This window comes from Lutjanus erythropterus, chromosome 11, assembly GCF_056507025.1.
Source record: "Lutjanus erythropterus isolate fLutEry1 chromosome 11, fLutEry1.hap2, whole genome shotgun sequence".
Classification (NCBI taxonomy): Eukaryota; Metazoa; Chordata; class Actinopteri; order Lutjaniformes; family Lutjanidae; genus Lutjanus; species Lutjanus erythropterus.
In genome coordinates, this window is record NC_139327.1 from 21626762 (window position 1) to 21643546 (window position 16785).

The window sequence follows — 16785 nt, forward strand, 5'->3', positions numbered from 1 at the left end:
ACCATGTCAGAATGCTTTTCTATTGAATTACATGCTAATACAGAGTTGAGACGGAAAGCATAATTCAACTCTGTCTTCACGCTGCTTGTACAGTGTGAAGAAAGCGTAGTACAAATAGTGGAACTGTAGATTGGTCCATTGAGCCGGGACATGAGTCTGATACACCTCTTATGTCAGTATCAGTATAGTTTATTTTTTATATATATATATATATTTTGGATCAGATAATTCCTACAGAATACCTGTAACATACACACACATCAAATGAGTGTGTTTCACTCTTGGAGCATAGCCCACATAAAATAAGATTAAGAGTTGTAGATAGAATTAAAACTAATCACTGTATTGCATCTGTATTAATTAAAAATGTTAGTCTTTAAGCTATGGATCCTTTTATAAGTAAGTAGTTTTTATATCAAGATAATTTAAATGAATGAATCCACATTCAGTGCCACAGAACCCGCGAACAGTTTAAAGATAATCTTGAAAATAGAAAATGTTATATAATGTTATTGCTTAAAGAGAAGGAAACTGAAAAAAACAATGAACAGAAAGATTTTACCAGCCACATTCCCCGCTGTAGATGGCTTATTATTCCCAATTCTGCATGCTCAACAGCAAGTGCTAAGCTTCTCAATTTATTTTAGATGAATAAATGGAAACAGAATGCAACTGCAAATTAAGCAAAAGAAGTTCCCCTTTTAACTACTATGTCACTTTGAAATATTGTTTCAATGCGAGAGTCATTTTTTATTTCTGCACTATCAAGCAAAGCAAGATTAAACAATTGCAACAGGACTGTAATTTACATTGTAATTTTATTTAAAAGATAACTGGGAGACAGATGTTCAGTATATATTTTTTGAAGGAGTGAAGCATTTCCTGATATATTGGGAAAATGCTGTTGTTTGACATATATATATCAGCTAAGCTTAGTTCTAGTTTACATTTATCAAACAAATCATTTGTGCATGTGTAACAGAAATACTTCTTCTCCCTGTTCACTGAATCACTGTATGTCATGTCAGTTAATAACCCATTGCTTAAGTTGGCAGTTAATGTACGTCTCCTAACAATTGTCGGTATAGACGGAGCAGCGGGATGGTGTTAGTGTTCAGACGGATTTCTCGCAATAGTCTGCCATATGTCCTGTCAAAATGTCTCAGAGCAAGACACAGAAATCCTCCATACTTATTCAATGGGAGACACTCTGGATTAGCGTGTCAGCAGAATGCCTGAAATGTAAAGATGTGAAATGTGGACTGCTTGGGAAGTGTCCAATAAACTAAAAAGCTGAAGTTGTCCGCTAGCAACTCGAGTTGTCAGGTTCTTTCTCTCGCTGCCTCACTTTTCTCACATTTTAGTCAGACAACTCGTGTTTAAAATATAGAGTTTGGTGTCCAGGCTTCGACCTCATCACTCACCACAGATTATGTTTACATAGAGATATTGGGGCGTGATGAGTGTGTATCTTTAACCCCCTGCCGAATGCTGCAGGGTGGTGGTGGTGCTCAAAGAACAAGCAGCGATACTGATGCAAGGCAGCTGTGGCATTGACAGACGGAGGAGAGATGGGGAGTTTTTGCAGTTTAATTGCCTGAACTAGCTAACGGGCATCATTACATTTCTTTAGTCCAACATTTGTAAGGGACAATCTTTAGGGAAGCATGATATGGATTTTCTTCAGCCGATACCAATAATAGATAATTACCTGCTTCTCATAGCTGATACCTTTAAGATAACTTAAGAACTTAAGATAACAATAATTTCACATTTTTGTATTTTAAAAAGAAGTTTGTATCCTGTAGTTTATGCACACCTGAGGGTAAGCTGCACCAACAAAGGTTATTTTGAAACCCCATTAAATCATGTCTTAACTTTAAATTATGTTGTATCAAAGCTTTAAATAAGAATAAAATTTAGAAAGATTATATATAAACCTCTCTTCAAATACTTCAAACATTAATTTCATCAGTACCTAGATAAACTGAATTACACTTAACTTTTAAAATAGCTGTCTTATTAAGACTGATTTTAAAAAAATGGAAGAGAGTTTAGGGACAAACTCAATTTAATTGTGTTTTACGATGCATTTCTTCTTTCTTTCACTCCTGCTGATAATTAAGCCAAAGTTTTTCTCAAAGGAGGAGAAATGAGGTTTTCTCTGCTGAGCCATCACAAGTAGGCTAACTAACTCTTTAGTCAGCCAGCAAACAATGTAACATTTTCTTAACTTTGTAGCTAGCTAGCAAACAATTTCACCTTTCTTTCTGTTGTTTTTTGTTTCATTTTTTGTTTTTTTAGGTTTTAGCCAGCCAGCAAACAATGTAACATTTTGTTGATGAATAAAGTGCAGCCAAAGCCTTTCCACCAAATCACAGAACTTGGATTCACTAAACTGATTAGTTTTAAATCGTGTAACAGAGCTCTGCTTAATTTAAAATCTGGTTTAGTCATTTTAAACCTTGTTTTGCTGAACTCTGAAGAGAATTATCTTAGCTGAAATTCATCTTTGTTGGTGCAATGCATTGTAGTATGTAGTATACTAAATGTAGTATAATTTAAATTTTGCATTATCAGGCTATAATCTATCGGCTCAGTTTATATGGTGCATCCTTAATAATGTATTGGCTTGCACTTATTCACTGGGGGCTAACACTTAACACAACCACTACACACCTCCAGTGAATCTGTACCCATTTGTAACTATGTCTCTAATCTTAACCAGGAAGAATCAGCCTTTTCAGCTGTCAGGGCCAGCTGTCACAAACCAATTAGAGGTGCCTGGGCTTTCAAGGGTTGCTCCACACAAGTATAATTACATCAGATCAGACATACACACGTGCACACTTGCTCCCTCTCTCTCGCTCCTGTATGAATATTTTAACCACTTTTTCATGTTTTATCAATGTGAGAACAGCTAACTTAACTACAGCTGAGACTGAGCAGCGGCAGTATTAGTAGTAGCAGTAGATGTCACGGAGGACCGTTGGGAGAAGCACAAAGACCTGGGGAGAGCCTGGGTTTGAATGTTTCAGCACAATGGAGAGAGACAGACAGACACAATGAAGGTCTTTTGTCAATACTGAGTACACACAGTTCTGACTCTCATCCTTGGGAGTTTGAACTAGCTAAGTTCAACTTCAGTACTTTTATCTCCACTTTACACTGTATTCATTTGTACATAAAAGACCCACAGTAACCCAGGAGTACACAGTTGTACAGTGTTTCTGTCCAACACAAAGTTTATCTTCCAAAAGTGATTATTTGTTCAAAACACCACAGAGACACCAGAGACAACCAGGTATAACAACTTGATTTCAGTCTGTTCTCACCTTGGGTGACCATGGGCATTAGCAGGTTGGTCATCTTGAGCACTAGTCTGCTAGCATTATTTTAGTTATTATTATTTGATACTATTTTAGCAAACTAGTGTTGCACGGTATACCAAAATTTCAATATTTTTTTGAAACTCAATGAAACAATGATAATTATTGTGGGATTCCAAAAGAAGAGATGACAGTGTAAGAAGGAATGAACAAAGAACACTCAAACAGCAGTAGCTTATATGGAGCTGTCTGACTAGAAACATCTGGTTTATCTCAGGCTATCCAAACAACCTAGCTATGGACAGAGCCTTGTCCACCAGACATTCTGGCGCCCTTCCCACCATATACCTGTCAATGTACGCACAATATATGATCGTAGGACATATCGCACTGTTCACACAAACACTCAATTATTAAAAGTGGTCAGATATTAGAATTTTCCAAGGTTCAGTACTTGTCGAGGGTCAGGATCGGCGTGTTCGCACAGAAATTGAAGCAAATTTCTGCCTTGCACAACACAGGGTATGTGTGTCTGTGTTCAGTTAAGTCTCTGACTGAACAGTGCAATAAAGACACTCCACCTCTTCTGTTCAGGGTCTCTTCTTTTCCCCTACCTCCTCTCTGTATGTCTATATGTTCATAAAGTAAAGTACATCAGATCAGAAGAGAATCCAATGAGTTCATTTCTCCAGAACCTACACCAGACTAAGAAGAAATCCTATTTCTTCAGGAAAGATTTAAAGGAAAGGGACATGCACTTTATAAAATCTGCCGCATCCATTTTTCTAGGGGTAGGACAAAGTATAAAGGAATGAAATAAAACAAAAAAATATTAGTTTATGCCAGAGAATTATTCTGTATTGACTCCTGATGATTAAAAGTAAAAGTTTGAAGATAAAAGTGCTGTTGGAATATACATATTATTTTGTTATTTTCATTCAAGTCTTTGAAACTCAATTTTTTTCAAAATCCTCCCTATTTTTCTCAGGGTTCTCAGAGATGTCAGGGTTGGCAAGTATGGCTGCGCTGCTGATTGAGAGTGGGTCATTGGGCAGTGGCTCTCACTCTGCAGACCATTAAATTAGCAAAACAAAAAACAAAAGACAAAAATCGCTCCCCAAAAAACAACCGGCAATGGACAAATGCCAACAGCCGATACATCCGTCCAATCTCTCAACCCCTAATACCGGCTTAACAATTGTAGGACAAACATTACAAAAAAGCTGTAGGTCTGGCACAGCCATTAGTTGATGTAGAAATGCATGCTGGGATACTTGTCTATCCCAAGTTCACGCAAGCCAGCCTCTAAAGCATCTTTGATAAGACAGGTGGAGCAGGAACACTTCAATTCATTTTCACTTTATTTGATTAGGTGTGGACTTTGAACCGGACTTGGGCAGCGACTGATGATATTTCACAAGTTCAGACAAGAACACAGGCTGAAAGAGGCCTGAGGTTTTTTAAGTGTTTCAGCAGCACAGACAGATGAAGAGGCTGGTCCTCAGTGTTTCAGCACCATGGATAGAGTCAGACTGAGAGCGACTGGATGTGAAACACTGCGCTGAGTAAAGACGTTTTTCTTTTTTGGTTTTTTTCAGGCCTCAGTCTTAACTAGGGAATATTTTAAGCATTATTTTTGTAGAGGCAGAGAGCTTTAGAGGAAAGTAGCTGGAGAGGGAATGAGAGGGAGGGGGAGAGATATGATGTAAATAAAGTCTCTGTGAAGAGAGTCTCTGTAATGTGTGATCCTGTATAACTCTCTTTGAAGGTTCGCACCACCTAAGCTCCTTCAAAGACAAATCTCAGAGGACAAAAACCTCTGCCCCACACAACTGTACAAGGCACTTTTCACATATACACACACTCAAACAGCACAACATCACAAAAGATGTGCAGACTTCACTGTACTGTATTGTCCTGCTGTGTTTTTCATGCAGGCAACATATCTGTATCTTAGAGTATGTATGAGTAAAACCTCTTGTTTTCAATAGACAATTGGCTGTGATGGCTTGTGAATGCATGCATGTGTGTGGCCATGTGTGTGTGTGGCACAAGTCTGGTAATATACAATAGCACATGATGAGAAAGAAAGCCCTTTAAATGAAACATTGAGGTCTTTGAAAAGACAAAACAGAAAAAAAGAAGGAGGGCAGAAAGGTAATGTGCAATCCCTCTGCAATCCTAACACAGCTCGGCTGCACAGCCAACGTGCATCAGAGTTTTGATGAGTGTGAATCACAGATTTCTTGTTGCCAATTCAGTGTCAGAATAATAATGAGTCTGTACTATAATATTTACTACAGCATGAGTCTCCGTGCAGTTAGTCATCAAGCTAGAATCTAGAGAAAGACTGCAGTCCGACACTCAGTGGTCACTTCCTTTTCTTCACTCCGCTAATGCTAACTCGCTCTGTGCTCCTGCTGTGACTGTTTATTTAAGTCAGGTGTTTTCCCTAAACTATTGAGTGGGTTGTTTCAATCTATAGTATCCAAGTTCAAGACTGTGGGTTCAGCGTGGTTTCTGAAATGCTGAGTGGGCTGTATGAGTTGAGAGAGATCAGCTTTTTAAGGGCAGAAATGCACCATGTGAGTGGCACAGAAACAAAAAAAAATACAAATATATAATCTCTCTGAAGAGGTAGGCTATGCAAAACCTAGAAATAGACTAAGAAGGAATAGCCAACAATAAATATTAAGCAGACAATTCTTAATAAAGCTGTGAAAGTGCATATTTCATTATATAGCCTTATCTGGGTTATTAGTTGGTCTTTATGGGAAAAATTGTAGGCAGATGATTAAATGTGTCAGGTGTCCCCATGCAGGCAATTATTCTTGAAACTGTGGATGAAATTGACAGCTGAACTGTGTGTCCTGGAATGTAAAGTTTTACTGCTGAGCCCTCTGGTGGTGTCATGGTCCTAATTCAGCAAACAACAACATCACCCTGTCCTCCAGCATCCCAGCCATGAGCGCTCCCTCTTAAAAGCACAAGGGGTACTCGAATCAGGCTCTGTGGACAGATAAACGTGTTTTGCCAAAGGGTGAACGTGATCGTATCCAATATGATGATTTTTATAGAACACCAGCGTGTGTGCACAGTGAGATTTACGTGGGACAAGAACTATAGCAGTTGTTGTTGGATTCTCACTCAGGCCGCATGGCTCTATGCGCTCGCTATACGAAAGGATTCCAAAAGAAGGCTTCCTGAGGTTCTACCCAGAACCCTTTTTGGAAGGCAGGGCTGATCAAGAATTGTTGAAAGAATAGGTGGTAAAAGATCCACCCTCAAATGTTTATATATGTTTATTATATATGTATGTTTGTATGGTGTTTATAGCCTAGAGTTAGACCCCCTGTATCAGTTCTAGACGAAACCCTTAGAATATAAAAGGGTTCTTGGTATAACCCTCTGGATGGATTCTAGATGGAACCCTTGAAATATACAAGGTTTCTCTGATGAAACCTCTGGTTGGTTTCTAGATGAAACCCTTGTAAAATAAAAGGGTTCTAGATGAAATCCTTCGAATATAAAAGGGTCTGATTTGATTCTAGATGAAACCCCTGATAAAAGGGTTCCCAGTAGGACCCCCTTGCTTGGGCTCCAGATTATATATAAAGGGATTTGTGGTGGATTTTAAAATGGTTGTTGGACCCGATAGAAGGTGGAAACATTCTGGCTAGAACCACCAAAGAGGGTTCTGGGTGGAACCACTACACTATAGAAGGCTTCTCCGAACCTACCATTGGGGATGCTGGGTGGAACCTTTCAGATGGTTCTTGGTATAACCCTTTACGTTGGACTCCATGTTAAACCGTCTGAAAGGGTTGCAGGTGGAGTTGTTATAAAAGATTCTACCAGGAACGAAAAAGGGTTCTCCCAGCACAAGCTGAAGAACCCCATATACTTCTAGTCAGCGCTTTTCTAAGGGTGTAGTATTTTTGATAAGTGTTCCCCTGACTGCCTTATATTTAAAAAGACTTTATCAAAGTAATACAGGAGTGAAACTGAAAAGCAGCAGAGATAAATATGTTAAACTTGCTCTGATTACAACAACCAGCCCTCTTTCTTATGAACCGTAATCTCTGTCTTATTCGCTCAAATGGTGGGAAGACTTCTATTTCATTATATTAAATCCTCTGAATGCAACTATCTGAAGTGTGTCATCACCATGCACAAAGTTTAATAACGATTAAAAGGATGTTTGTAGGTTACGCTACACACAAAACAAAATCACACTTGACATACTGCTCCTGATTTACAAATGTATTTCTTACTTTGAATTCCACTTCTTAACAGCTCCAGTAAATGACCTTGGTTCAAGGCGATTCAGAACTATGAATAAGCTGAACTTTACCTAAACCTTAGTTATAAAAAAAAAATAAAAAATCTATGCTAGAGAGCAGGATGCCTTTCTCTGAAGACAGGACTGCATTCAAGATCTCCAGTGGTGATTGTGTCCATCTAACTAAGAGGAAAAATATGCCTGAGTAAAAGACAAAAAAATGTTTTCCCATGTGAGTAAATGCATGGTGGGGGTCATAATGTGTATAAATGAAAGGAAAGTAGTTGTTGTGGTTAATCCTCAGGGTATTTTGCCCATCGACTAATAAGGACGAAAGATTTCTGGTTGCATACTGGCTGAAAAATAGCTGCTGAATATGCAAATAAATGCATAATTCCTGCCCTAATTGTAGGCTGATAAAGCACAAAATAGCCGGTCAGCACACTGTAGCAGATTTTACTGCATAAGATATCCATCTTGATAAGATTTTATTCTCACATTTGTTGTTAAGCACTTTTAATCTGCCACTATAGGATGAGATACTTGTTTCAGAGGTATTTTATTTTATTATTTTCAGTAAACAAAAAGCGTCAGTAGATTTTATTGAAGAGAGGAAAATTAAATCCATAACTGCTTATTATTCAGTCATATTTCTGAAAGGGGTTCATTTTCATCAGAAAAGACTTGAATTACGAACCTGAGAGTTCATTTTTTACCTGGAGTGAAAGAGTACTTCCATGCTTTATGATTTGGCATTATGCTTCGCTGTAGCTGCACGAGGCCTCCTGGGTAATTTCACACATTCACAACAGAATAGGTTCATCAGCATCGGCGCAGACAGCTTTTCAAAGGGACTCACCTGCGCTTATTAACCAGCCCTTACAGCAGGTATGAGTCAGACTACCTTTGAACTTTGCAAGTAAGGAGTGCAAGAGTGAGGCAAGAGACAGACACCGAGCTGTAACAGTAGTTCTAATAGTAAGGTATCAATCAAGCTGTCACCATTGTGTAATATACAGTTGTGAAGACATAATTGGCCAGCTGAGCCTTCCACACACTACCCCTTAACTGGGAGTGTGCAGGTTAAATCCCTGTCGTGGCCATCAGTGTGTCCACCAGCAGCCCTTCAGCAAGATATAAAGCTGCTAATGATCTGAATAATGTTGTCAAATGGAAGATATAGAACCTTGTGCCAACAAGGATTAGTTTTTAACCCCAATTAAATCATGGTTTAACTTTAAATTTATGAAAAAATACATTTAAAATAAAATTGTGGAACTTTTAAAGTATCTGAAAATGCAGCGATCTCAGTTTAGTTTTTACTATAAACCAATATTAGATTTAATTCTCTCGCATCAAAACTGTAAACTCCAATTTAAAGTTTGATCCAGTTTTTTGAACTTTCACTTGAGGTTTAACATTTAAAATGGTTGCCTTTTTCAGACAGATTGAGAAAAATAATTATTTTCCCAAAGAAAGTTTAGGGACAAACTCAAGCAAAACTGAGTTTTTCTTTCTTTTGCTCCACCTGGTAATTCAGCTAACAAGTTTTTCCTAAAGGAGGAGTAATTAGAGCTTTCATGAGTATGGCTAACTAAGCAAATTAACTTTTTAGCTAGGTGGCAAACAATATTAAGTTTTTGTTTTGTTTTGGGTTTGCTTTTTACTTTTTAGATAGTTAGCAAACAATGCAACATTTTGATTAGCAGCGGAAAGTTTACCAGGTTCGACAACACTCAAATTATTTACTTATTTATTTAGATATTTATTTATTTTAATATTGCGTAATCAAGCATCTCTATATTGATTATATGCCGTTACATTCTGTTGTACATCACTAAACTTTGATTTACTGAACTGAGATTAGTTTTTAATTGTGCACCAGAGATCTACTTAATTTTAAATCTGGACTTACTCACTTTAAACCTAGTTTTGCTCAAATCTGATTAACACTAATCTTAGATTAAATTAATATTTGTTGGTGCAACCCAGTCCTTGCAGAAAAAAGAGGCATTTAGTTGAAACTACAGATTATGTTGTTTGACTTCTGTTAAATGACCTGCTTTTTCTGTTAACGCTGTAATGCACTTTGGAATGGTTTTTGGGTTCACTGATGGTATTTTGGGCCAAAAGTGCGCTCAGAGGTTTATGGGTGAAATGAGCACAAGCAACCGAGAGAAAGAAGTGCAGTGTAAAACAAAGTAGATTTACTCTACCCACAATTCACTGGAATCGATTTCACACACACGCACACACAGCCTACATTATTATGTAAATTCCTACTATCATAGTAATGAAAGTTTTGCATAGACATACAGTAGGAGGAATAAGGCATAATGACAAAATATGGCTTATTAATGTTTGTACTCACTAATTATCAGGGTTTTCTGCAAGGAAACGAAACGAAAGATCTTACCGGAGTTCCTCAGCTTGCGGTTCCTGAACACCGAGATGATGACCAGCAGGTTCCCCAGCACGTCCACCACCGTGGTGAAGATCAGCACGCTGGCCAGGATTCCTATGACCCAGGCGGGGCGGGCGCTCCCCTCCGCGGCCAGTGTAAGCTCTAACTGCCCCAGCCGTGGCTCTGTCCGGTTCTTTATGACTGTGAATGTGTCCGGCATCACTGGCCCACAGCCCGACGCTGCTTTTCACGTCCCAACTGTGCTTTATTATGTCCCGCAGGTACCGCCGGTACCGGTGTGTCCTAAATGAAACATGGAGCGCACCTGGGTGCCACCCCGAGTTCCACAAGAGCGCACGTCAAGTCTGCTACAAAAGGCGATATGAGTTATTGGATCTGATGTGGTGTGACCTATATAAAGTTACATGGAGTCTTCCTTTTTTTTTTTTTTTTTTACCTTTGCACAAAAGTCATTCATACATGTGCCACCAAAACGCGATGGTGCCACTCGTCCCCCTTGGTAAAGAAAATTACAATTATTTGTCGTTTATAAAATCACTGATTAAAGAAGGTCCGGACCACTCATATTTCAAGTCTCCATCCTCTTCAAGTGCCCCTGGCTTGCTGGTTGGCATCTCTAAGTCCCATCCGTCTGCGCCCACGTTGGAGGAAAAAAAAAAAACAGAAGAAGGCTATTCCTTTCTAAAATGTCAAAGCGTTGCACCGCCTCGGGAGTCCTTCTGATTTAATTTGCTATTCTCTGTGCAAACGGAGGAACAAATCGTCTTCTCTAACCATTTGTGATGCCCTTGCCATGCGCTGAACTACGACGCAACCGGCGCTGCGCGTAGCGAGGCGGCACTGTGGTAAATATCAGAGAGGAGCCCTCAGTCAGGCACACAGCAGGATGTGGAGAAATCCACAGAGTGAGGACGGAGGGAGAGACGCAGCTCCACAAACAACATTTTTTACCTCAGACTCGGTTTTAATGTGTTTCGCCCTCTTACTGTCTCAGAGTCTCCCTCGCCATCTCCAGCTACCATGCCGAGGTGTGCGTGCAAACAAAGATTTCCCTCATTTTCCCCTGGCCATTCCCAGCGTGACTTCCCAGAATCTGTCTTTGATCTCAGCACAATGCTCCGAGTTGCTGTAAGTGTACACACAGCGGTGGGTCGGCACGGGAAGTCCAATCAGCTCACTGTGACTTATGTGAAGCATTTGTCACAGATGAGCCAGGGAACATTCTGAAAATACAATAATGTGCTGTAGGTCTTTGCCTGAAATTGCATATGCAGAAGTACATTTTCTGATGTATTTTTGCTTTTATTTATCCAGGAAGATCCCACTGAGATACACAAGGCAGATATTTCTTGTCAGGGTTGGTGAGGACAATAAGCATGTCACAAACTGTCAGGGGAGGGCTGACTAAGATTACAGCATTCCAGTTACTAATTACCTGTTACAAAACGTAGTCAGTAACCTAACCCAAGTATCGCAATATTAAAGTAACTTGATTACTGTCTGTTACTTTTGGATTTCCTCATTTCCAGACATAGTTGAATTGTTTAGCCTATAGTGGTGCACATTTAAATGTAGTTTGTTAAGTAGCACTCAAATGTCGAGCAGTCTGCCATAGATTTATTCTGTTTCTTCTGTTTTTACCAACACACCATCCCAGTCACCAGCATCCCTGCCTACAGTCCCAAAATATTTTTCACCAGTAGCAGTATGGAGAGGTTAATTAGCTAACTGGATTTCTGTGTAGCTAACGTTTGCAGTTGGTCTGTGTAGTTAATGTTAGTGGTTGGTCTATATAGCTTATGTTAACATTTGGTCTGTGTAGGTAATATAGCAGTTGTTCTGTGTAACTAACATTAGTAGTTGTTCTTAGCTAATGTTAGCAGTTGGTCTATGTAGCTAACTTTAGTGGTGGGTCACTGAAACCAGAGTGGTGGTGCGAGACCCAAGAAGAGTTTCAACATGCACGCACTGCTTATAATAGTGTTTTGTTCTTTATTTTACAATGTATTTTAAAATTATCCTGCCAACAATTAGCATTTTTACTAAATGTAACAGTAGTCTGATTGTCTTTGTTTTACTGTAACTGTAATAAAATAGAGTTCACTTTTTTATTTTAATTAACATAATACTATTAAATGCAATCCACTACTTAATAAGCCTGTTATAATTAACAATATAATCTAGGGCTGGCACTAATGATTATTTGCATTATCAGTTAATCTCTCTGTCATTTTCTTGATTAATCTATTCATTGTTTAGTCCATATAATGTCAGAAAATTGTGAAAAATGTTGATCAGTTTCCCTGTTTCTTGTTTTGTCCACAACCTAAAGATGTTCAGTTTGTCATAGAGGACTAAAGAAACCAGAAAATAGTCACATTTTAGAAGATGAAATCAGATATATATTTTTCTTAAAAAATGACTCAAAATGATTACCCGATTATCAAAATAGTTGGTGATTAATTTAATAGTTGACAACTAATTGATTAATCGACTAATCACTGCAGCTCTGATACAATAGATTTGTGGGTTTTTTTGTCTCTTTCCCTCTGACAGTCTAAATACCTGGCTAGATTTGTTCCTAATTGTGTAATTAATGTTATAATAACATTTTGTCAGTATGAAGCCGGTAGCTTGGTAGGCAGTGGACCAAATCACTGAGAGGCATGAATGGCACAATCTATCAAAACTTAAAAACACATTATTTTGTGTCAATAATTAACACAGGTTCTTTGTCAAAATACTGAATCTCACTAATATTGTCTAGGCCATGGCAGACAACGGTGTTTTTTTGTTTGTTTTTTTAAATCAGAATTGTCGCAAGGGACAATCCAGTTGTCCTTGACCATCCCTGGTCAAGATCGAAAGTAAAAAATAAAAGGTTTCATTTAAAAGTAAGGACAGCAGATAGTCAGCAGATCGGCTGCACCACAGGAAAACATATCAAAACACAAGACACAGTATGAAACTTACATCACGGAATTGTAAATACAAGAAATACAAATACAAGAAATACAAGAAACTGTGTTAAACCTGCATAAATGCATTTTAAACAAAAAAAATAAGATTAAATAATCACTGAAAACACCTGAAGTCTTTCAGTTGCAAACACAATACACTATTGATTGAACCACTGTCCTTTAGTTGTGTGTGCATGCCTCCACCAGGGTGCCATTTTTGGACTCTGGACTATGATTCACTTTAGTGTACAATGCATTCAGAGCAAGAAGTGGAGGTGGCAGTCTAATCCCATTCATCCCTTAATATGGGTAACTGGTGGCAACAATGCAGTCGAACTCTCCATCAGATCCAGTGGATTTATATGTCATCGATACTGTCAATGCCAGTGGTGACACATTGAGGCCAGCGCCATTCAGTTGTTTAACTCTTCACTGCTGGGTGCCGCGTGGCTGCAGCAGCGGAAGCCCTCTAGCACAGCAGCAGGAGCAGATTAGAGCAGCCCAGTGTCAGCCTCGAAGCAGGGTGATGTGTTCCACAGGCCTGATGTGATGACCAGGAGACAGACAGCTCCGGCTGTGAGGTCAGCCAGACAGGCGCACACACACACACACACACATGCACACACAGACATAGGCTTGGAGAGTAACTGAATATATGTAATGAAGTTGCATAATTAATATACAAGGTAACCATAGTCATTGTAATGACTAGGTGACTAATCGCTTAAACAAACAATTACTAGTCATAAAGGAAAAACTGTAGTCGGGGGCAGCCCAAGATGCTACCATGCACAGTGCGCAATACATTACAAAACTTGTCAAAACACTATTCTGGTCTCAAGTGAAACCATCTTACATTTGCCAATTTATTCTCATGCTATATACTGCTATTTTGACACATATTTTAGGACTGTTAGTGATGCTAATGACCAGTGTGGTTTGTGGGTATCATTCTTTTATAGCAGAAAAAAATGCTCTGGCTGATTTCTATTTCTCTAAACCAAACGCCTTGGAGCAGCCCTGGTATTAAAATAGCTAAATCACAGACAAAGAAAAGCAAACAGCTGCTAGCTTGTTTGCGTTTGTACCAGTAGCATCCATGTGCCAACTTGCCATTTTCAGCGTGTAGATTGCTGGCTCAGAGGTTGTTGTTTCCTATAGGACTTTGAAAAACAGGATAACGTATGTGGCGAATGCCACCTGAAGGTGGCGACCGGTGGTAAGCTTATACCCATAGTCTACATCCAGTGAGCTAGACTAGTTTATGGGTAAAAACACAAGGCTCAGACCAGAAAAAAGTTTATGGCAATTGTAATTGAAGTTGGAGTGTCAACTTAACAAAGCAGCTTATATTTAAATGTACATAATTACTGGTATCAATCTAAACATAGATTCATCTATACCAAAGGATGGAATAGGTAGACAACAAATAATAAACCTAACAAGAAACATAAAACAATAAATTAAGCTAAACAGTTTCACCATATCTGGTATTAAATTAATCCAAAAAAAGTAATCAAGTTACCTTACTTTAATGTTGTGATACTTTAGGTTAACTACATTTTTAACAGGTAATCAGTACATATGCACATATGCACACACACACACACACACACACACACACACACACACACACACACACACACACACACACACACACACACACACACACACACAAATATGGAATATGGAAACAATAGCAGCGGCAGAGACTGACTGAATGCATAACAATATCACACATCTCAAAAAACAGCAGCATTGACAATATAAAACATAAATCGACTAATTGAATACTGCACAGCCCTGATAAAGCTGTGCTGGCTGACTATGGTGGACATGCTTCACAGACTTCTGAATCTATAGCCAATGTGATTACTGCGTTTGCCTGCTCTGAAAGAACCTTCAATAATCGGAAGCACTCACTTATGGCAGTGAAGCATATTGTATGATGGGAATATAAGCAGGAGCAGGGAATTGGATGGATGATGCTCTGAGAGCCTGGCCACAGCAAGTGGGTATCAACACCGTCCCCTACAAGAACCGGTAACACTGCAACTCCATATGGCCATGTTCTTTCAGCTGTGGTCTACAGGGCGACATGGTTTTATTAATATTGATGAATTGTTGTTGGCTAACTCATTCAGAGCCATTGTTCCGCAATGAGTTTTGTTGAAATCACCAGATGGTGCCACCAAAACAAATGTCTGGAGACTAGGGTATGAAGAACCAAGGGGAAACTAGCCTGAGAATACTAACACTGTTGTGTTTCCTTGTTGTGAGTGTCTTAAATTATGTCACAAGTGTAACCATATTTGTATTGCAGTCATGAAAAGAAACAAAGACATCTAATCTTTTATACAACACTTACTGAGATGACAAATAGGTCTGGAAAAGCAGGATGTTGGTGTCCTGAGTAGAATTCAGTATGGATACAGAAATGAAATAATACCACAGCTCAGTATAATAAAACTGAACCACAGTGATTATTAAAATATGTTTATTATAGGTTTGTAAATATGGAAGTCTGATTACCATGTCAATCTTTCCTATGAATAATTTATTGCATGTGTTCCATTAAATGCAGAAAATTGCTCTTTCGCAGATGTAGCTCTTGGAGTGTTTACAATATTTAGCCACACTGGTGGCATGGCTCTATTGGTGGGAATGTAAGTCTGTTGGTCTGTTAATCCAACACTTTGGTCCAGAGTAAGACTGAAATCCGTGCAACTATTGGATGACTTGACATGATCCTCAGATGATGGATCCCAATTACTGACTTAAGCATTTAGATAAACATCTGAGTTACATCTTCAAACGGCTAATAGGATGATTGCGGATTACAATAAGGGATCGTACTTTATACCACATTCTGATTATCTTTATAAATATTTATAGGTTAGATATAATGGGTTTATTAATGTTAATAAATCAGATTATAGGACACTAATAAGAAAAACATAAGTTTTTGGCACCTCACTTTTTGACAGTTAAAGTTTCAGTTTTGCTCAATTGATGTAACATTCCTTTTTGATAACATTCATATTTGCAGATGATTTGGCAGCTGGCTCATTTGAAATTGAGAAATCTGTGACCCCTAAGTTTTATTTTGCACAAAACGCAGAGATGACAAATAATCTCCAGTGCAGAGAGAGGCAAAAAAAAAAAAACCAGAGGGCTTATCTGAAGCTTAAGAACTCAAAAATACACATCAATGATAATCACTCAAGTGACTGAAAGTGCATGACAGTCATATCAATTTGGGACATGGCTAGTTGGTTTTGTTGTGCTGAATGATTGTTTTCAGTAATTATTGGGAATTATGTCCAGTGTATAATTACTTTGTCTCTCAGGACATACAATTGGGTGCAAAACACAAAACTCCTATGTGAAATTAGTCAGAAAATGGCACATATGACAGGGAATGCGGGAAGAGAAAGAGATTTTTAAATAATCTGGATTTGGAATTTCTGACATTTGATCATGACATTACAGGCACAACAAAGAAACTGACAGAGACTTAGACTGCAGAGGTAGGGTATAAGCTGTTAGTCCCAGCAGTATGTCTGCAGTGTCAAGGATAATTTTGATTTAAAATGTCACTATTAGGAATACAGTCTCCAAGTGTTACAATAAGAATTTGTTTTGGCTGAGGTCTGTGCTCTGTGGTTACCTTTTTGTTGTGTTTGCCTCAAAATCTTCGGGGGTAACGATTGTTCTTACATTTGAGTCATCAGATGGACTATAAAGGTTACTACCACAGGCATTTCTGGCTCGCACAGTTCAACAAGG

The 16785-nt window shown here is 38.6% G+C and overlaps 1 protein-coding gene across 1 annotated transcript in view; it reads right to left on the reverse strand.

Annotated features, from left to right (window-relative positions):
* Window positions 1–10334, reverse strand: part of mtnr1bb (melatonin receptor 1Bb) — a 57095-nt gene extending 46761 nt beyond the window's left edge. The window contains 1 exon segment of the mRNA XM_084731269.1: window positions 10028–10334. Coding sequence (XP_084587395.1) covers window positions 10028–10235 — 208 coding nt within the window. The 5' untranslated portion in view covers window positions 10236–10334.
* Window positions 10335–16785: the final 6451 nt, after the last annotated feature.